We start from the raw sequence: 22,183 nt of genomic DNA, 5'->3' as shown, positions 1-22,183 counted from the left end.
CACACACACACACACTCACAGAACTTCTCTATAATAGTCAACCACCTCCCCTCCTCTTAGCTGCTCAAGTCCAAAGGCTAGAACTTTACAGTCTTTGATTCCCTCAGTCAAACCAAACCTCCCAGATCTGAACATGTCACCCTGCCTCCCCCGACCTCATGCCTGGACAACCCCCCCAAACTGCTGTGTGACTAGTTACCCTGATCCAGAAAAAAACCCTTTCCCAAGCAGAGGCTTCAGTGGGCCTTCCCAAGTGGTCACGGCTAATTTCTGTGAGAGCCTGGAGAGTAAACCTTCCGCAGCTTTGTGGGCTGAGTCCCTGCTGTAACCCTCAGCCGCTCATAGTTAAAATAAAGTCACAGACAACATGGAAACAATGGCCGTGGCCATGTTCCTTCAAACTATGGAAACAGGGCTGGAGAGATGGTTCAGCGGATAAGAGCACCGACTGCTCTTCCAGAGGTCCTGAGTTCAATTCCCAGCACCCACATGGTGGCTCACAACCATCTGTAATGGGATCTGATGCCCTCTTCTGGTGTGTCTGAAGATAGCAATAGTGTACTCACATACATAAATCTTTGCATGAAAATAGTTCCTTAAGTTGCCAAGTATTTTCTCACTTTGAAAAAAAGTAGCCAATACAGTCCTTTTCCACCTAGGCCCCTACTTCTGGAAGGAATGGTTGGGCTGTGTAGTGGGCCCAATCCTTCCTGGAGTCTCAGGAAGGCAGGTTTGCAGCAGGAAGCCTTCTGTGGACTGAGCTCCAAAACTCACTATTTTCTCGGTTGGCACTCAGTTGTTCCCCCCAGCAAAACCCAGGGGCATAGAGCTTCTGTCCTTATTCTCTCTGCCAAAGAGACATTTGCACAGACTCCATCCCAGGACAGTGCCCACGGGGGAGGGGAGGCGGACATACCCGGTAGGCAGCCTTGAGTCCCCCGTTGTCGGCGATGTTCTCCCCGAGGGTGTGCCGACCGTTCACGGGCTCTCCGTTCACACTGTAGTTGCTGTACTGTTGCACCATGCACTCGGTCTGCCGCTTGAACGCCTCCACGGATGAGTTCTTCCACCAGGGCCGGAGGTTCCCATCCTTGTCATACTCCCGGCCTGCGGAGGAGACTGGTCACTCCGTGGGACCCACCGATACTCGTCTGGGGCAATGTGGACAGGAGCGACTGATGCCAAGTTCAAGAGTACAAGGGACCAGGGCTGGCTTTTAATACTGTCCCTGACTCCCAAGGAATAGACTCCTAGCCAGAGCTGCCAGTACCAAGACCACAGGTAGGCCCCAGCCTTTCCTTCTGGACTGTGGGATCCCCCGGGCAGAAGGCAGGACGTGGGAGTCTGGCTGTTAGCTAATGATGAGGCTTGACTGACACTTCTCTGACCAGAGAAGTTTCTAGAATGGTGGAGAACTGTACATTCCCTGCCGAATACTACTGCCAACCTCTAAGCAAGAGCGCTGTCCATGAACAGGGGCTTCGGAGTAACCCCAGACCTTCCCACTGATACGTGGCATCCTCCTCACATTCACAGTATTGGTAAGGAAAGAGAGAGGCATGAACGTGTGACGAGACTGGCTGAAGCTGGTCCCACCAAACTCTGAACATTGATCCCTCTATGTATCTCCAGCAACCTGTACCTTGGTCATCGAAAGCATGAGTCAGCTCGTGGCCCACAACGACACCGATGCCACCGAAGTTCAAGGCGCTGGAGAAGGAATGTACAGGTGAGGGTGAAGCCAGCTATGTGACCCAAGACATCGCAGAGACCTGCAGGGACTTCTGGGAAGGTGGCCCTTGGAGATAGCAGGAGGCTGGCCAGAGTCAGCCATGGTCAACTATGTTCTCTGTGGGCCAGGCATGTGTGAAAGTCACTCAGCAGAGCTGGGGCCAGGCCAGCCTCTGCAGAAGTGTCACATGGTAAATATCCAGCCTGGGATTCGAATCCAGGGCCATGGCTTTCAAAACCTGCCTCCATGAGACACGGGTTGAATGTCTGCTCTCCAGCTCCAGAGGGACCCTGACTCTGTGACATGCTCTTCCCAGCCCCACTTTGCAGGGGCATCCAGACTCAAGAGGGGTCAGGAGGGAAGGGCCAGGGCCACACAAGCTGCTTCTTCCACAACTGATTTCCCAATTCGAGGCCTTCTGAGTCCTCTGGGCACCATGGCTCTAGGAGACTGGCTGGGGAAGTAGTCTGGGTTCTGGGCCAGTCTGGACTGGGGGTTGCTGAGGCTGGGGAGTGGGTGAGAATACATAACCTACTTTGGCGAGGAGCGGGTATAGAACGGCGCCTGCAGTATCCCAGCTGGAAACACAATCTCGTTCTTGGTGGGTGAGTAGTAGGCGTTCACCATGGGCGGGGTCATACTCCACCTGCAAGCCACAAGTACACATGACGTCTCTGGCAAACCTGGTGACAGTGTGTGTTGTGGGGGGGGGGGGATGGCTTAGTGACCATCATCTGGAATCTGAGCTGGACATGGTGTACTTGGACAGGCAGGTGGATCTTTGTAAGTTCGAGGCCCACCCAAGTCTACAGAGGGAGTTCCAGGACAGCCAGAGATACGTCACAGGGAGAATCTGTCTCAAACAAACAAATGTGGACTCTGGGAGCTAGGGATGTAGGTCAGAGTGTTAGAGTGTTTACCCTATGACGTACGAAGCCCTAGGTTCAATTCCCAATGCCGTATAAAACAGGAGCTGTAAGCCCGGCATTCAAGAGGAAACAGAAGGGCAAGAAGGTCAAAGCCATCCCTCTGTTACGTCACGAGCGCCTCTCTCAGCAGCTCTCAAGGTGCCTAAGGCCTAACCAAGCTGCTCTCACAGATGCTCTACAAAAAACTAGGTCGACAGAAGGTGCCTGAAATCCCAGCACTGAAGACGTGGAGGCAGAGCCAGGAGGTGGTGGTGCGCGCCTTTAATCCCGGCACTTGGGAGGCAGAGGCGGGTGGCTCTCTGAGTTGGGAGTCCAGCCTGTCTACGGAGTTCTAGAACAGCCAGGGCTGCACAGAGAAACCTTATCTTGAAAACCCCAAAAACAGAACAAAGCAAAGAGGTGGAGACAGGAGGATCAGAGGTTTAACGTCATCCTCAGCTGCATAGTGAGTTTAAGGCCCACGAGGGTAAAGTGAACTGTTTCAAACCCTGCCCCCCCCCCCCCCCGCCACCAAACCTAAAACTGGTAGGGGGCAGGTGACTGGGAAGATGGCTCAGTGGTGTAAAGCTTGTTTCGCTAAACTAGTGACTCTGGGTTCAAGAAGACCCTGCCTTAACATAGAGTAGAGATTAAAGGAGGAAACGCCCACATCTCCCCTCTATGAGCTCAGGCGTACCCACACGAGTGCAGACAAACAAACAAACAAACAAACAAACAAAGCCAGAGAAACCCACATTCTGGAAACAACCCCCAACCCAGACCAACAAGCTGCCTTCACCCCCTGAATGTCCCTGAGAGGCAGTATAACCTTTGAGCCCATTAAGCCCAGCCCCCACAGGACAAGCCTCTTGCTCTGTGTCACCCAGTGGGCAACGCCCACAAAGCTCATGAGTGTTCTTATCCCGTTTCCAGAGTGGCTGACAAACCACAGGCATTTGGACGCAGATACTGAGCATTTTCTTGCAAATGAGTGTGGAGTGTGTTAAGTCTCTGGGAAAACAGCTGATGTCATCTGTTACCCATGACAAAAAATGTGAGGTTTCAAAATAATTTTTTGGGTGGGTTGAGATGGCTCAGTGACTAAGAGCACTGCCTGTTCTTCCAGAGGACCTGGGTTCAGTTCCCAGCTGCCATAGGGCAGCTCACAATGGCCCATAAATACAGTCCCAGGGGATTTGATGCCCTCTTCTGGTCACCACAGGAACTGCATGAGTGTGGTATCCATACATACAGGCAACACACCTACATAAATAAGTTTTCTTTTTTCACTCCCCCCGCCCCCCAACAAGGTTTCTTTGTGCTGCCCTGGGTCTCAGAAGTCCCTCTATAGATCAGGCTGGCCTGGAGCTCAAGGAAATTCACCTGCCTCCAGGGTGCTGGGATTAAAGGCATGGACCTAATTACTCAGCTAATTTTTTTTTCTTTTTAATTATAGAAGGAATAGGTACACATCTTAGAATATGCACAACTATTAAAGTCTTCTCCTTCCCTGATGGGCATGGTGGAGCGGACTTTTAATTCCTGCACTTGGGAGGCTGGGGTGGGAGGATCTCTGTGAGTATGAAACCAGCCCGGTCTACATAGTGAGTTCCAGGAGAGTCAAGGCTATACCGAGAGACCCTGTCCCAAAAATCCAAAAGAAAAGCCACAGCCAACACAAACCTTCCCCCTTCCTAACTGTCTGTCTGTGTGAGGCTGGCTTTTCTATATATGCTCTCACACAGCATGTTACAGCAGATGAAGAAACAGGAGAACCAGATGCCTGTTAAGCCAGAAATAAAGAAAACCGAGGAGGCTGAGGTACAGCTCTGTGGTAAAGGCTGATCCCACCCCCGGAGTGTGTCCCGGAAGACAAATTGAAAAAGTAAAACAATACCTGCTTTTATCATTTACCACATCTACCTACCGGTAAAAGATTTGCACTGTAGGGCCCACGGCTGTTAAGAGCACTTTTTTTGTTTGTTTTCTTTTCTTTTGTACATTTTTTTTTTGTCGTTGTTGCTTGCGAGACTTTGTGCAGTCCTGGCTGTCCTGGAACTCACTCTGAAGACCAGGCTGGCCTCGAACTCACAAGAGATCCGCCTGCCTCTGCCTCCCGAAATGCTGAGGTCAAAGGCGGGCGCCACTATTGCTGGCTGCATCTGTTGCTCTTGCGGAGGATCTGGGTTTGGTTCTCATCACCAAACGGCAGCTCACGACTGTCTGTGTCTCTAGTTCTAGAGGATCTGACCCCTTCTCAGACCTCTGTGGGCACCAGGCATACACACGGGACACAAACAGAAAAGCGGGCAAAACACTCATTTTTTTTTTTTTTTGACAACATGTTTTGTGTGTGCTTTTATCTGTCTGCCTGTGAGTATACGCAGCTGTCTGTGAAAGCTGGAGGTGCTGAGAGCTGTATTTTGTTCTGCTAGAAAAGCAGGTTATGCTCTTAGCTGCTTAGCTGCTCATCTCCCCTCCCCTCACTAGGGAGAAAGGGAGGGGGTGGGGCTCACTATGTTGCCCTAGCTGCCATTTAACTCTCTGTGTGGACCAAGCTGGGCTGGAACTTATAGAGAGCCACCAGCCTCTGCTCCCCCACTCCTAGTGTTTGAGGCATGCGCAACAACGTCCAGCACATAAAAATATTTCTGAGAAGACACAAACTTTATAAACTTTTCGTAAACCCAACAGAATGAATGTTTTAAGAGTTTTTTGGGGGGGGTGTCTGGCTGTTTTTTTGTGTTTTGTTTTTGTTTTTTGTTTTGTTTTGTGACTCTGTTTCATGACGTCTTCAGGGCTTGGCCTAGAATTCACCATGTCACAGGAGGTGACTTCGATCTTCTCTGTTCCTAACTTTCTTCATCTCCTAAGTTCTGAGGCCGTTGGGATGCACATCACGCCTGGGTTTTCTGAGGTGCCAAGGGCCAAGCATGTCAGGCAAGCACCCCAGGACCCAATCCACAACCACAGATCTGAGGATGGGTAGCAATGTTTTAAGCTATGGAATGGTCCTAAGACCAAAGAAATAGCCAGTATTTCAGTGTTTTCCTGGTGCAGAAAGGAGAGCTTATAAAGAATGGAAAAAGAGAAACAACATTTGCCACGTGTTTCCTCCCTGTGAGCACCACAGAGCTAAGACTTTGTTGGCTGTGATGAAGCCGTTTGTACAGATAGTGAGAGATTTACTACATCACATCTCTAGCCAAGTAACCACCAATTCATTCATGGGTGCATAGCAACATTTATCTGAAAGACTAAAAAACTTAAATTTAAAGATTCAGATGAATTGTCAGCCCTGACTGTGCAATATCCCGAAACTTTAAAAGCCCATCTTGTGCATGCTCAGAGGAAACAGGTGTCTGAACCTCCTGTCCACAAGAGGGCGCCAGAGGCAAAGGGAAGTTGTCCTTACCCAGGGTAAGAATTCTGCAAAGAGTCAGAAAGTTAATCTGAGGAACAACACTGAGCTGAGAGGGTGTCTGACTTTTCTAAAAGAGATTTTGTTTGTTTGTTTTGTGCAATTTTGTTTTGAGATCAGGGCATAGAACCCAGGGTTTCATTCACATCAGGCAAGTTCTCTACCCATGAATATAATACACATGCTTAGCTAGAGTCTGTCTGTTTGTTCATCCGTCCGTCCATCCACCCATCTGTCTGTCTGTCCATCCATCCGTCCGTCCATCCATCCATCCATCCATCCATTTATCCATCCATTCATCCGTGTTTGCGTGTGGTGGATGCCTGAGTGCTATTTCTTTGTGAGTGTGGTATATGTACATGTGTGCACACTCGTGTGCAGAGGCCAGAGGTCATTGTTGAGTGTCTTCCTCTATAGCCGTCCATCTCAATTTCTTGAGACATTATCTCTCATGGTACCTGGAGCTTGCCAGTTTGGCTAAGCTGGCAGGCGGGACAAGCCCCGGGGATCTTGTTTCCTTTGCCTGTACTGAGGTGACAGTCCCCCCCTACACTTCTATAGCAAGTACATTTTTTTAATAACTAAATAAAATACCAACACACCCAAAGCTATGAGCAGCACATATGCCCATTGTGAGGCACTGGGGACGCTGAGGCAGGAGGATTAGGGGAGCTCAGCATCTCACAGAAATCCTGGACAACATGCCAAAACCCCACACTCAAAAACAATGAGAAATAGACACTTTATCTCACTTGGGGTTATGATTTAGGAGGTTCTGGGGTTTGTTTGCACGATCGGGGTTCAAGCCTAGATCTTCCCACAAGCCAGGGAAACACTCTATCACTGGGTCACACCCTGGCCTAAAAGGTTGTGTCTATGCAAACCCCCTCAGGTGCTGCTGCTGTGGTACGGTATAGTTCAGCAGCTTGCTGGGGCCCACCGGAACCTTCCTCAAACCCCTATGGAAAAGCCACTACTTTTGTTCATGAGGAATTGGGGCCTGCCCAATGATCCAAGACCAAGCTTATTCCTTCCCAGGGTCAAGGAGAAGCAAGCTCTGAAGTCTGCTGAGTCAATGGTGCTGGGCCCTGCAAGCCAGAGAACCAACTCCACCCCTCAAAGGACGCTTATGACAACTCTATCTGGCTCACAGCAAACCAGAGATGAAGCCAAGCATGACCCTACCCCCAGCCCCAGGTCACTCTGGGTCTCCTGGTGTGCAAGGAGACCACACTGTGGGGAACTCACTGGTCTCTGTTGGGGGCTTTCCTGAGCTGGTCAGCTGTGACCCTCCATGAGAAGTTAAAAAATCGCATGGCGTTCTCAAAGTAGAGATCCGGAACGGCTGTGTACTGAGGAAAGAAAACAGTCTCGGGTAAGAGCATGGTCAGGCTGGGAACCTTCTAGAACCTCGAGGACTGAGGCCTCACATGACCAGAGACTGGAATGGAGGGCTCAGGTTCTCCCTTGACCTTGATTCTTCCTTTTAAAGACACTCTAGAATTGTTACCCAAGGGTGCCTGAAGAGGGTCACGGTGCTGTGAGGTGCCTACCTTGGGACTTCAGCAAGAATATGTCCCCAGTATTGACAGACAAGTCCTATGCCTGTCCTAGCCAATAGGGTCAATTAAAAAAACTACTTATTTATTATATGTAAGTACACTGCAGCTGTCTTTGGACACACCAGAAGAGGGCATCGGATCCCATTACAGATGGTTGTGAGCCACCATGTGGGTGTTGGGAATTGAACTCAGGACCTCTGGAAGAGCAGTTAGTGCTCCTAACCGACGAACCATCTCTCCAGCCCTCTAGCCAATATGGTAAACACTACTTGAAGCACTTCCAACATATTTATGTGGCTCTTAAATTTTAATTCAGTTGGGCTGCGGGTGCAGCTTAGCTGGAAGAATGCTGGCCTAGCAGAAACAAGGTCCTGGGTTCAATTCCCAGCATGGTAGTGCATGCCTGTAATCTGAGCATTTGGAAGGCAGGCAAGAAGGAGTAGAAGTTCAAGGTCAACCTTGGCTACAGAGTTCAAAGCCAGCCTGGGTTATGTAAGACCCTGCCCCTGAGCCAGCAATAAAATAGAAATTAATTTAATGAAATAGCTCCCTGTGGGCCTGGAGCTGAACTCTGTCTCAAAAGTGTTGGGATATGCAGCCTTGTGTACCCCAAAACACCCAGCTTTATCCTTAGACGCCCTTCAATACCCAGCCTGGCTTCTTTGTCCCTGACAAATGCAGAGTCCTTGCTCAGATGCATTTCTGGCTATAAAACAGCTGTCTGACACCGGCTCCCAGGGAAAAGTCATGTCCTGGCGCAGCACCTGGTAGCCTCCAAGAGTCCTTGGATCTTACGTCCTGACACTTGGCAACACTTTAAATGATTCTCAAGGAACTGGAGCTGCGGAATCTGACAGCCTCTGAGGTAATTTTAATAGATTCAGGTTTTAAATATAACCCGGAGGTGAAGCTACTGTAAAAGTGCCCCACATGACAATCTTCCATGGGAGAACTTGGAAGACCTAATCGGTGGCTCAGAACTGTAGTCATTCAAAGCTGATTCTCTGACAGTTCCGAGCCGCAGGAGCTCCTGCGATTACCTCTTGATGCCTGGTGCTTGGGAGGTACTTCCTCTCTCCCATTAGCATTACAAGATCAAAGCCCGAAGGTCCAGGCATTCTCGGAGGAAGGAAGAGGAGCTCAGGGGCAGGAGAATGTCTGGGAGCAGCAGCAGGTGAGGGGGTCACTTTGCTCACTCGGAGGTTTTAGGGTCACTAATTCTCACTGTGCCTTTGAAGATGGACTTTCTTCATTTCTTCAAAGTAGTAATTTAAAAAATGTATGTGTACATGCATGCGCACGCATGTGTGCTACTGTACACTTATGTGTGATGGGGTGGTCATGGAAGCCAAGATCATAGCTACTGGATCTTGAGTTGCCCAAGGTCCGGAACTGCCCAATACAGGTGCTGAGAACCCAACTTCAGTCCTCTCCAAGAACAGTATGTGCTCTGGACCACCAAGCCAGCTCTCCCTTATTCTTTTGGTCTGTCTGTCTTTTGGTCGGTCTGTCGGTCTGTCTGCCTGTCTGTCTCTCTGAGATAGGGTCTGCCTTATAGTCCAAGCTGACCTTGAATTTACCAAGTAGCCAAAGATGGCCTTGAACCCTGTTCCTCCTGCCCCAGCTTTTGGATTGCTAGGATTAGAGACACACATTGCCATGTCTGGTTATTCCCCTGTCCTTTCTCCTGTCCTGAGGTGTGGGGGATTGGAACCTATGGCCTCACACGCTCTAAGCACATGCTGTCCCACGGAGGCACCCTGCCCTAGCCATTCCCCACTCCCTCCCTGGAGCCGGCCATTCCTAGTGAGGCACAGAGCTTGTGTTCCAGTAATAACCACTGAGCAATGGCTGACGGTGGCTCTGGAGAGACAGAGTCCCCCAGTAACCCAGGAACACAAAGAACAGGAGAAACCTTCCTCATGCCCATATCCCCGAACCCCGCCCTACATCACGTTGATACAGGCTGATAGCCATCAGACACACCTTGGCCCTCCCTCACATGGGCTTCAGGGAGCTTGAGGGGCAGGTGGAAGTCACTTACATCATTGAACACTTTGTCGAGCTCCTTGGGGTCCATGATGAAGTTGGGGTAACCTATCATGTTGTAGATGGCATCCGCCTGGACAGGAAGAACTGGAGTAAGAAAGTGTCAAATGATGCTGTCCAAGCCTGCCCCAGCTCTGTGGGGTCCAGCTCAGGGTCTGTGCTGAGGAGAGCCAGGGCTAGCCTCCCGCCACCTTGAGGATTCTACATCATCTTCCTGGAAGGAGTCTGGTACACTCTGATGAAATGTTATTTCCCTTTCGAGAGCATCATGGTTTGGATGTGTCCCCCAAAGTTTATGCGTTATAACTGCATTCTGAGTGCTGAGAGGCAACTGAGTCACACAGCCTTCCTTGGACCTCATCAACGCCAGCCACGGTTTCAGGAATGAGGGGGGACGGTTGGTCTAGCCCCTTCTAGCATGCGTATGCCCCTCGCCCTTCCTCCTTCTGCTATGGGATATCTTCTGACACCACTAGGATGTCCTGGGTCCCACTAGAGTCACAGAGCACAATGGCATCCACACACATCCTCACCGGACGGGACCTCTCCCAGCCACTTTCTCCTCTAGACACAGTTTTGCTTTTAGTTTTGTCTAGTGCCTTCTGAACCGCGGGGCGGCCTCACCTTCTCCTTGGCTGATCTCCGAGTATCTTCATCCATCCACTTCAGGGTGCTCAGGCTCTCCTCGAATGCCTTCTTGATCTCCAAGATGATCTCGCTGGCCTGAGGGACAGATGCCACCAGTAAGGGCTGGGCTCTGGCATCACCAGGAGCCCTGTGCGTAAGGACACTGGTGGCTGAAGACTAGACTTGGGTGCTAGGTCAGGGAGGATCCATGTTTCCTACCCGTCCTCTCCTCACAGACTCCTGCAAGCCAAGGCTGGCTTCCCACTAATGGGACTGGGGTCAAGTAAGATGAGGCAGGCTTTCAGGAAGTTGACAAAGCCTCTGCTGCAGGACTTTTCAGAGCCTCTAACATGGACCAGCATGCACTGCGATTCCTTCAGTGAAGGCTAGCCTTTCCCAGACTGACCGAAGCAAAGGCATCGTTTTGGATGGAATGAGGTTTGAAATCAAGAAAGAGCTGTTTATGACAGTTTCCAAAAAGGTTGTGATCACTCTGGAGGTGAACAGTACTTATGGAAGGTAACTATGTCATAGCTAGACCTGGAGACCAGAGACAGGTTAAAGATCTCAGAGAGGATGGAGGGACCCCACGGCAGCAGATGTGACAGACTGAAGACAGAGAGCCCGTGACTCCCCCTAGAATCTGTGTTAACCGCAGACTGACAGCATCTCTATGCACTTAGCACTAGTAAGTGACCACGGGGCTGGGGCTGGGGCTGGGCTCAGTTGGTAGGGTGCTTGCTTAGCATGTGTGGGGCCCTGGGGTCAATCCCCAGCACCCTTAAACATGGGGAGCACTTACTATGTTCTTGCTGTCTTCCGCAAAGGTTGCTTTCACGAACATGGGGCCCAGGGCAAAGCCCAGGTTGTTTTCTGTGTCACTCACACAAAACTTCCAGCGGGGAAGACAGGTCTGGAAAACACACTCATGGCTGTCAGTGGGACACACACATGGCTGTCAGTGGGACACACACACACATGGCTGTCAGTGGGCTGAGCCCTCCTTCTCCCAGCCCCTTTCTACCCAGGAACCCACTAAGGGCCTGTGATTTCTTCTGGGGTATCAGAAATACGTTTTCTGACCCAGTGGAGGCTACTTTAGGTACTGAGGAGAAGACTCAGGGCTAGGGATAAGAATGCCTGACATGTAGGGGGCTGTAGATTCTATCAGTACTGAAGGGGAAAGACAGGCATGGTGGCCTTGAGTTGGTGACTTGAGGTTTGAGACTAGCCTGGGCTACAGAGGTAAGACCCCCTTTCTCTCTTTAGCCTGGTCCCAAAAGGCCTGGGGATGTAGCTCAGTTAGAGTGTGGGGTGTTCATGTCCCAGCATCACATAACGCTAGGTGTGGGGCTGGGGATGGTGGCACGTGCCTTTAATCCCAGCTCTCGGGAGACAAAGGCAGCCAGATCTCTGTGTGTTTGAGATCAGCCTGGTCCATGTAGTGTGTTCCAAGCTAATCAGAGCTACGGAGTAAGACCCTGTCTTAGACACAGACACAGACAGACACAACTTGTAAGCCCAGCATTGGAGAAGTAGAGGCAGAAGGACCAGCAGTTCAAGGTCACCCTTTTCAGGTACAGTTTGAGTTCAAGCCCAGCCTGAGCCACACAAGATCCTATCTCACAAACAAACAAACACCTAAAACCAAAACCAAGATAAATTCCCTTCTAGGGTCTTGGAGCAAGTGAGGGCAGGTAAGGGTGTGGTTGGAGTGGGAAGTGCACTAGACACTGCAGACAAGGTTGTGGCCGGGATCTGGCTGAAGCCCTGGGAAGGCTCAGTTCCAGTTATCTCTGCATGGCAGCCCAGGAGGACAGTGTGGCCACACAGGGGAGTCCTGCTTATGTCACCGACTGCTGCTGTAGGGTCCCATTCACCCTGGAGAGCTGGCAGGAAGGGCCTCTCACACTCCAGCAAGCCTGCTTAGTAATAGCCCCCGACTGATCACAGTATAAATGCCCACCATAGGCTGATAAGTAATCAAAATGTGGGGTTCCCTACAGCAACATGTGGATAATATCCAAAATACAAGGTCTTCTTCCTCCACTTCCTCCTCCTCCTCTTTTTTTTAAGTTAGGTTTTACTATGTAGCATTGGCTGTCCCGAAAATCTCTCTGTAGACCAGGCTGGCCACAAATTTATCATCTCTGCCTGAGTGCTGGGATTAAAGGCATGTACTATCACCACCCAGCCAAAATACAGGGTTTTCATATGTGATTTGCCAGTTGCCACAGCAAGGAAGAGAGGCCAGCCTGGGCTACATGAAATCCTGTCTCAAGAAAAGACAACGAGGGCAGGCGAGACAGCTCAGTGGGTAAAAGGGCTTGCTGCACAAATCTGATGACCTGAGTTCAATTCTTGGAACCACAGTAGGAGAGCTGACCCCGAAAGTTGTCTTCTGACCTTCGCACACATATGCCATTGTATGCATCCACACATATCACACACACACACAATAGCAAATCCAAAGAAAAATAGTGGTCCCCACGTGAGGATCACCTGTCACACAAGGGAAGCAGCCACCGACGGAGTGAAAGAGTCGGTTTTGTTGCTAAGATACCTCTTTGCTCTTTGGCTCAGAGTGCTTACTTCCTGCCCACTTCCTGCTGGCTCAGGTCCTCTCGTGTGCCCTCACAGACAGCAGCTGCCTCCCCCAACCTCCACGCTCAGCGTTTCTCTCCAATCTCCTCCCTTAGGAGACCCACAGCCACAGCAGCAACAGATACAGGGGCTCCCTCAGCCCCCGCGTATGCGTGGTGCACACAGTAGTGTGCTCACCTTCTTCGTCCCGTACATAACCTCCATGAACTTCTCATCGGCATCCTGAAAGCGCTGATCCAGGAAGGAGCTTGTTTTCCGTACCACGTTCCACATCATGTAGTTGTTGAGCAGGCTGTAGTGACAGAACCAGGGAGAGACTCCGTTTCTGACCTAGGCTCCCCTCCAGTCTGCCCACACAGCTGCTCACCGCCCCCTAAGCACAGGGAACATAAGCTCTTGAGAGTCAAGCTCAGCTCCTCCACCGCAGAAAACCTTTGGTGTCTAATGCAATCGCTTGTATGCTGTTGGTACTCAATAAACGTCACTGCTTGGCTACTCCATCCCAGCTAGGAGGAGAGGAGCCATGGCCAGCTAGGCTCAAGGTTCCATGATTGACAGCTCCTTCTGCCTAATGTCCAGGGCACAGGAAACGTAGCTGTGGCTGCTGCTGAGCTTGCGAAGACCTCACTTTAGCACAGAGATGTCCACTTAATCTAAACACTTGACAAGTGAAAGGTAAACAAACATGGATAATCGATGGAATACTATGAAGCCAGGAAAATGTCTGCAGAGCTGGGATGTGGTGAGGGATGACAAGGACCATGGGAAAAACATCCGGTCCTGTTGGCAGGGGAATGCCATAGACCATGTACATAAACCTCTCTTATGTACATGTATGACCACAAATACACGGACCTTAGGAACTCCTTTTTAAAAAGATTAATTATTTTATGTATAAGTGCTCTATCTGCATGTACACCTGCAGGCCAGAAGAGGGCATCAGATCCTATTATAGATGGTTGTGAGCCACCATGTGGGTGCTGGGAACTGAACTCAGGACCTCTGAAAAAGTCCTAACCACTTAACCATCTTAACCACTGAGCCATCTCTCCAGCTACTAGGAGCCCCTTTTTCCCTTACACCTTCCAACATTCTGACCTTTAAAATTAACTAGAAGGAGTCCCTGAGTATTAATTGAAACCGGTACCCAGTATTTCCTGGGTCTCAGGACTTGTCAGGACTCTTGACTCTCCAACCTCTCACTGTATGGGTGGGAGAGGGACCCCAGGGAAGGATGTGACATGTATCCTGAGGCTACAAAGCTATGAGAGGAGGAGGTGAGATTCGAACCCGTAGCCATAACCAGGACCCTCACACGGAAGCCCACCAGGACCCTTTCTCTGAGTTCGAATGTCACTTGTCCCCACCCTGCCTGAGGGCGGGGCTGCCACGGAGGGAGCTGTCCCTGACTATCTTGTTCCCTCAGCAGTTGTGTCGCTGTTACCATTTGTCGGTGCTGTTGATGAGAGTGGAGACCTGTCTCAAGTACTCCTTGTCGTAGACCACGATGGGCTCGGACTCATTGATCTCCACTGGGTAAAAAATGGTGTTCAGAAAGGGTAACCAGTTGATGGCGGGTGCCAAGGTCTGCAAGGGAAAAGGACAGCGTGAGGATGGCCAGGTCACTTCTGCCATAGCCCAGGTCTCCAGGTCATTCCCCAGAAGGCCTTCGTCGCTTTCCGAGTAACGGCGGGTACGATGATGTCGTGCCTGAGTACAAGGCAGAGCGAGCCAGAGCTGGCTGGCCGGAAGTTCTGTCCGTAGCAGTTTGAGGAGCCAGGTGACAAGACCTCATTTAAAGGGCTAGAGAGGTGATTTGTTGCTCTCGCAGAGGACCCAGATTTGGTTCCCAGCGTCCACGCCAGGAAGCTCACAGCCACCTGTAACTTCATTTCCAGGAGATCTAACAGCTCCCTCTGGCCTCAGCCGGTATCTGCACACACACGTAAATGCCCCGAAACACACGTCCACACGGCTAAAAACTTAAGAAAGAGAACTCATTTCAAAGCTCGTGCAGCTGAAGCCAACACTTAGGAAGCCGAGGCAGATAGATTTCTGTGAGTCTGAGGCCAGCCTGGTCTACATAGCAAGTTCCAAGCCAGCCAGGACTACACAGTGAGACCCTGTCTCAAATTAAGTAAATAATAATAATAATAATAATAATAATAATAATAATAATAATACAAAAAATGGGGATAACTGTGTCTTTTCTTTGGGCAGGACTGTTTGGAATTATATGCATGGACCTTTTCCAAAACATGAGCCGCACACACGGGGTGGATGGCTACCGCTTCATCTCGTAATTTCCTTGTAGTCCCACCATTAGAGGCATGTACCGCCACATCTGCTGTCCCCATTTTAAAACTTACATTTAAGGTTCTCAGCTTGGTTCAGGGGCCGTCACCCACTGAGCCAGCTCTGGACAATAATCTTCATTTTTTTCCCCAACAAAGTATCACTATGTAGACCAGGATGGCCTTGAACTCCAGCTGTGTGGCTTTAGCCGGTCACTGTATTGCGCTGTCACCCCTCCCCCATCCAGCTTTTGTTTCTCAGCATTTTCCCAGCCTGAAGAATTCTACTCCTTACTTCCCAAGTCCCCAAGAGGTGAAAACCACTAGCTCTGTCTTTGGCTGCTTCACTATTGCCCCAAGAACCTCAGATAACTGGGCACAAAGACAGTCTCGGTTCTTATAATTTTCCCCCTGATGCTTGGGACTGATGCTTGGGGCTTTTGCACACAAGGCCAATGCTCTTTCACTGAGCTTCTGCTCCCCACCTCCCAGCCCCCAAGGCTTGCCCTTTTGTAACTGGCCGGCTTCACTTAGCACAGTGTCCCTGAGCAGGGTTGCACAACATTGGAACGGTCAGCTACAACCCCGCGACATTTACGTGCCCTGTTATTTTTAGAATGCTACTTTTCAGAACTCTAGGTCTTTCAGGGCTACGGAGACGTTCCAACAAAGATGCCCCATCTATACCAGTGCATCATGGGTAAAGATGCCCATCTACACCAGTGTATCATGGGCAAAGAGGCCCATCTATCCCAGTGCATCATGGGCAAAGATTCCCATCTACACCAGTGCATCATGGGCCCCTGACTCTTAGCAACTGAGCCATCAATGGCAGCCAGAAAGGCTGTTCACGTTCTGTCTCTAGTGGCCTTGGTCCTGAGGAATGTCAAAGTCTGTTCTTCTCATTTCCCTTGAAGAAGTAGAAAATGTCAAGTAAATAAAGAAAGTGACACCTCAGCTGTAAAAGCCCTTCCTGTGGAGAGTCAGGTGACACCACGATGTCACCCTGTACCAACAGAGACCAGCACACAGCTTGTCCTGGGGAGAACCGAGGCCAACCCTAAGACCCTTTGCTTAACAGGCAACTCTGTACCGGAGGAGTGGTGATTTTCCCAAGTTCACATGTCAGCTGGAGTCTGTGCAGTTCAAAGTGGGTTCGGTCACCCCTGGGTTTATTTGCTTGTTGGAGGTGTTAGGAACTGAATTTGGTCTTACATGGTAAGCACGTGGGCTACACTCCTGGCATATGCTGCTGGGCCTCAAAGAGCATCTCAGCTACTGCGGGAGAGAGCTGGGATGAGGCCAGGTATAAAGCTGAGGGAGTGTCCAGCTCTCAAAGGCACCGGCAAGCTGACTACAGCTCCTAGGCAGTTCTCAGCAAGGGGCTGATTTGAGCCGCTGATGGCTTCCCACCAAGGCTGGAAACAGCACAGTGGGCAGCCAGCTAGTGGGCCACAGTTACATCCCTGATGCCCAGGAGCAAGAGAGATGTGAGCTGGGAGTAAGCAGACATGAAGGGGTCTCCGGCAGGTACCAGCTTCTGGATTCAAACCCTCACAGACTTTTACTTTAACTTGGAGGAAACCTCTCATCTCCCAGAGCTGCCTGCTTTGTCCTGTGGATTTCCTGTGGCCCGCACTGTACCAAGCATCCTTGCCCCCTGGCTTGCCCTCCCTTCCCCCTCCACGCATATCTTCTGCCTCTGGGTTGCTAGGAGGTTGAGAGATACACTCGTGGGATCTTAACAGGGCTGGGTCATTAGAGCCACCTGATGGCAGCATCCTCTGGCCAAGACCCGGGGAAACGGATACGTTTACAAACGTCACTGCTCACATAATTTGTGTCACTGGAAGCCTCTGACAGAAATATCAATGGTGAAAATCGCCACGATCTCTGCACAACCTGTTCCTACAGGGTGAGCCGGCGATGCTCCCCTCCGGAAGTGGCCTGGCTCTTCCCAGGTGAACACTAGGATTTTCAAACTTCCAGCCTCAATTGCTTCGGTGACTCCTTAACCCGTTTCCATGGGGACAGCTGGGCCATTCTGCTGTGACTCGGTCCGCCCTGACACCGATGAGATTTTCCATACCTGAAGCCAAGGAGCCCTGCTGAGTACTAACCAACTCAAAGGGGCTTGGGAAGGAGCAGTGGTGTGGCGCTGGGGAGGCAGAGACAGGAGGATCACGAGGCTTGAGGCCCGTCTGTGCTACAGAAGACCCTGTCTCAAAATTACCAAGGCCGAGAGGATGATATCTCGTTTATGGCTTACACACATGCAGGGGCCAAAACAGTATCTTCTGGGACACGTTACGACACTGGACCCCGCCTCACTGCAGCTGTGGCTGCCAGCACAAGATCAGGGCAGTCAACATGCCAGTATGGAGGGGCTCCCAAGCCCCACCCCTAGCTGAGGAGGACAGACAGTTGAGTTAGGGAAGAGAAAGTCTGTCTTCTTTAAGTCTTTGATCCTTAGTAGGTCAACCATGCTCCGTGGTCGGTCTATGAATACATAGGTAGCACAAATTAGACTTGATAGGTTATTTAAAAAAGGATGGCATGAGGTTGGTGTAGGTGAAAGGTGGATACGGATGGGGTTAGGGAGAGGAAAGGTGGATATAGGCGGGGCCCGGGAGGAGAGGTGGATATGGGAGGGGCTAGGGAGAAGAGAGGTGGATATGGGCGGGGCCAGGGGAGGAGAGGTGGATATGGGCAGGGCTAGGAGAGAAGTAGATATGGGAGGGGCTAGTGAGGAGGTGAATATGGGAGGGGTTAGGTAGAGGAGAGGTGAATATGGGAGGGGCTAGGAGAGGAGAAGTAGATATGGGAGGGGCTAGAGAGAAGAGGTGGATATGGGAGGGGCTAGGGAGAGGAGAAGTGATATGGGAGGGACCAGGGAGGTATGGGTGGGGCTAGGGGGATGAGAGGGTGAATTTGATCAAAGCACGTTGTATAGCCTGACATGGTGGCACATGACTATAAGCCCGGCACTGGGAAGGTAGAACCTGTGAGTTTGAGGTCAGCAGGGTCTGCACAGCAAGCTCCAGGCTGTGTGGTCTGAGGCCAGCCTGTGTTAGCTATACAAACCTATGGTCTGGAGAGGAGTCTCAGTGGGAAGCAGCAACCAGGGTGCTTTTGCAGAAGACCCAAGTTTGGTTCACCATATCCACGGCTGTGCTTAACTCCAGCTCAAGGAACCCAACTCCCCCTTCTGGACTCTGTGGACAATGGCATGTGTGCACATACAAAGGGACATGCACTCATACACACAATTTAAAAATGATAAAGATAAATCTTTTAAAAAACGAACTGAGACTGGGTTGTTGCTCAGTGGTAGACCAGTAGCCTATACGGACAAGGCTCTGGGTTCAGTTCCCAACACTGGAAGTAAAACAGAACAAGAAGACACTCTAAAACTCCATCCCCAGGGAGAAACAGGCGGGAGAAAGCTTACTCCCCAATGACCTTTGACCCGGAAGGCCCTCTGAAGGAAGGGAACAGCGTCTGAAGAAGCAATGCTGGATGTGAAATTCATTGAACTCGCCCTCTACTCTGGGCTACCCTGGGGCCATCTAGTTGTGCCGGCCGGGCTAGCTGAGAACCACATCCTGAAGCTGGCGGTGCCTTCATTCAGGGTTTGGAAATAAAATCAGTCTTCAGCTATCAGAGGAGATATTCTGCACTAATTAACTGCCATTATTTTAGTGCTGGGGAAATCACAGAAACAAGCATCAACGTTTTACCTCCTCTATCCTCTGTGCCTTATCACGTCAGGTGGGCCAGTGGAGCTCAGGGCCTCCCTGTGTTTAGACATGTGTTCTTGTACCGGTACATCTGCCTGATTCTCTTGGCTAACACTCCCTAGCAGCTGTTCTACAAAGACCTCGAGAGTTAAAGGTGAAGAATCATGGTTCCTGGGAACATGGCTGGTTTTGTGTCAACTTGACACAAGCTGGAGTTACCACAGAGAAAGGAGCCTCAGTTGAGGAACTGCCTCCATGAGATCCAGCTGTAAGGCATTTTCTCAACTAGTGATCAAGGGGGGGGGGTTCAGCCCATTGTGGGTGGTGCCATCCCTGGGCTGGTAGACCTGGGTTCTATAAGAAAGCAGGCTGAGCAAGCCAGGGGAAGCAAGCCAGTAGGTAACATCCCTCCATGGCCTCTGCATCAGCTCCTGCTTCCTGACCTGCTTGAGTCCCAGTCCTGACTTCCTTTGGTGATGAACAGCAATGTGGAAGTGTAAGCTGAATAAACCCTTTCCTCCCCAACTTGCTTCTTGGTCATGATGTTTGTGCAGGAGTAGAAACCCTGACTAAGACACTGGGCTTCTTTTCCAGGAAGGAGACTGTGGCTCAAGGGGTTGAGTCATGTGACCTGTCTCAGATGACACAGCTTGAGATGAAGGGTAAGCCCAGGCTAGCCCTTGTAGGCTGCTCCTCTGAAGGACCCTTCTCACCGGATTACCAAGGAGCAATGGGTATGTGGAACCAATTGTCTTTCTTGTCTCTTACTCTGTGGTAGAGTAACTCAAAAGTTCGGGGGGAGGGGAGGTAGGCCACTCTGGTGACCACTGGTTGATGTGCTCAAGGGCTACTGCGCCCTATACCACTCTGGACATCAACTGCAGCATCGGACTACTGTGGAGTCATCATAGTAAGACCCGGAAGGCTGGAGCAAACTAAATTACACCATGCAAACATCTCCCTCAGCCTTTTAGCCCAGAGCGGAAAACAGTGCCAGATGGTGCTCAACAGACTACCTGTCTACATGGCAACCGGTTGGGCACCACTTCCCCTGGGAATCTGCAGGCAGCTGGCAGCTTCGGGAAGCTTGAGTGAGCTGTGGCACCTCCTGGGACTCTTAGGGCCTAGCTTAAGCGTGCCAACCATTAAACTTGAATGCATCCCTAGCCTTGCCCAGGCCTAGGGCTCAGCTTGTCCTTCTCAAAGCTTTTAGCAGAGAGATACAGACTGTGTCCTATGAGGCAGGCTAGCTGGCGTGGGGAGGGGAGCAAGCCCATGTGCACCCAAGGGAAGGAACCTCTACAACATAGTGTCCCTTCTGAAGAAGGGATAGATGGATAGGAGGTCAGCTGAGCGGTCAGATGGGAGGACAATGGAAACATGGTAGTTGTACTGGCTGGTTTTGTGTCAACGTGATACAGCCGGAGTTATCACAAAGAAAGGAGCATCAGTTGAGGAAATGCCTCCATGAGATCCAGCTGTAAGGCATTTTCTCAACTAGTGATCAAGGGGGGAGGGTCCAGCCCATTGTGGGTGGTGCCATCCCTGGGCTGGTAGACCTGGGTTCTATAAGAAAGCAGGCTGAGCAAGCCAGGGGAAGCAAGTCAGTAAGCAACATCCCTCCATAGCCTCTCCATCAGCTCCTGCTTCCTGACCTGCTTGAGTTCCAGTTCTGACTTCCTTTGGTGATGAAAAGCAATGTGGAAGTGTAAGCTGAATAAACCCTTTCCTCCCCAAGTTGCTTCTTGGTCATGATGTTTGTGCAGGAGTAGAAACCCTGACTAAGACAGTAGTGAAACCCTGACACAGACATCTTATCTCTTCTGGGGCATGAGCAAGGCTGAGTCAACAATGCCACCTGACAGAGGTCCCTCTCCGCTTGGGGGCCCAAGACAAGGCTGGCCAGCAAGACAGACCGAAGCAGAGAATCCATCAGGCCATCAATTGAGGAGCACTGAGCCCTGAGCAGCCCCGGGGGGTGGGAGGAGACCTAGGATGGGACTGAGTATAGAGCAGACAGCAGACGTCTACCGTGCTTCACACCCACCAGGTCCAAGGGGCAGTTACAACCCAAGCACACATCACAGTTCAGGGAGCCAAGCCTGAGTGCCAACCACCTCCTCTGCTACTCAGGAGCCTCTGGTCTCAACCATGCCACTCGGCTGTCCTGCTCAGAAAAGGCTGGAGATGTGGCTCAGTTGGCAGAATGCTTGCCTAGGAATTCCTGGGTGCACTCTCAGCATCCCATTTTAAAAAAAAAAAAAAAAGTGAGCCAGGAGGCGGATCTCTGAGTTTGAGGCCAGCTTGGTCTATGGAGTGAGTTCCAGGACAGCCGGGACTACACAGAGTGATCATGTTTCAATAAAATAAAATGAAGTGACAGGGCGGTGTACACCTGTAATCCCAGCACTCAAGAGATAGAGGCAGGAGGATCTGAAGTTCAAGGTCATCCTTGGCTACATCGTGAGTTCAAATGAGGCCGGTGATACAGAATACAATGAAATAAATGAAATAAACTTTATAGGAAATTTTCATTAAAAGGGGGGGGAACACTACAGCCCACATATCTGCAGTGTTCCATGTTTAGTGCTCATGTGCAGGACGGGCACATGGTACATGAGAGGATGGAAATGTTCCAACTGTGGGAGCTGTGATCACTGCCAGTCTTCAGGAAAACATCCCAGAAAGCAGCCTCGCTTAGACATCCCTTCCTACCCTCGTGGTCTTTACTGGGAAAAGGCCCCTCTCTGAGCCTCAGTCTTTCTTTCCATCTGTGACCAGGTAGATCAGCACCTTTATCAGGTCTCTACAAGGATCTGGTAAGATGGGCCTGCAGCTTGGGTCCCCAGAGAGTCCACTGAAGCCCGGGCCCCGACAGGTCGCATCGGTCAGCTTACCTGCAGCTCAGCAGCCGTAACTTTGTGGTAGATGAGCTCCTCATCTCGGCGCTTCTCCTGGGGGATGGTGATGTTGGCCAGCGCGGTCTCAAAATCCAGGATCTGCTGCATCTGGGGCCGGATGGAGTCCTCGTCCCCACCACCCAGGAGCTTCCCCAGTTGGACCATGTAGTTCAGATATCCGGTCAGTACCTGTGGGGTTAGCACTATGAGTGGTAGCCACACACTGTCCTCAACGCTAGGGCAGGACAGGCTGCAGCCCAGCAACACAGCCAAAGGGACTACCCAGAAAACCCACATTTGATTTTATTTCACCGAGACAGCTCTCACTGTGTAGCCCTGATGGGCC

General features: G+C 50.9%; 1 protein-coding gene across 2 annotated transcripts in view; it reads right to left on the bottom strand.

Annotated features, from left to right (window-relative positions):
• ECE1 (endothelin converting enzyme 1) overlaps positions 1 to 22,183 on the bottom strand; it is a 98,289-nt gene that overhangs the window by 4,378 nt on the left and 71,728 nt on the right. For both annotated transcript variants that reach the window (XM_080921436.1, XM_080921435.1), the window contains exons 8-17: positions 21,835 to 22,026; positions 14,348 to 14,490; positions 13,081 to 13,195; positions 11,102 to 11,212; positions 10,297 to 10,395; positions 9,668 to 9,745; positions 7,310 to 7,413; positions 2,268 to 2,378; positions 1,643 to 1,710; positions 917 to 1,107 (exon numbers count right to left, since the gene is read on the bottom strand). In XM_080921436.1, coding sequence (XP_080777562.1) covers positions 917 to 1,107; positions 1,643 to 1,710; positions 2,268 to 2,378; positions 7,310 to 7,413; positions 9,668 to 9,745; positions 10,297 to 10,395; positions 11,102 to 11,212; positions 13,081 to 13,195; positions 14,348 to 14,490; positions 21,835 to 22,026 — 1,212 coding nt within the window. The remainder of the gene's footprint in view (positions 1 to 916; positions 1,108 to 1,642; positions 1,711 to 2,267; positions 2,379 to 7,309; positions 7,414 to 9,667; positions 9,746 to 10,296; positions 10,396 to 11,101; positions 11,213 to 13,080; positions 13,196 to 14,347; positions 14,491 to 21,834; positions 22,027 to 22,183) is intronic.

This window comes from Micromys minutus (assembly GCF_963924665.1).
Source record: "Micromys minutus genome assembly, chromosome: 9".
In the NCBI taxonomy this organism is placed as follows: Eukaryota; Metazoa; Chordata; class Mammalia; order Rodentia; family Muridae; genus Micromys; species Micromys minutus.
The sequence above is the reverse complement of the archived record's forward strand: the minus strand, read 5'-3'. Positions and strand labels throughout refer to the sequence as shown.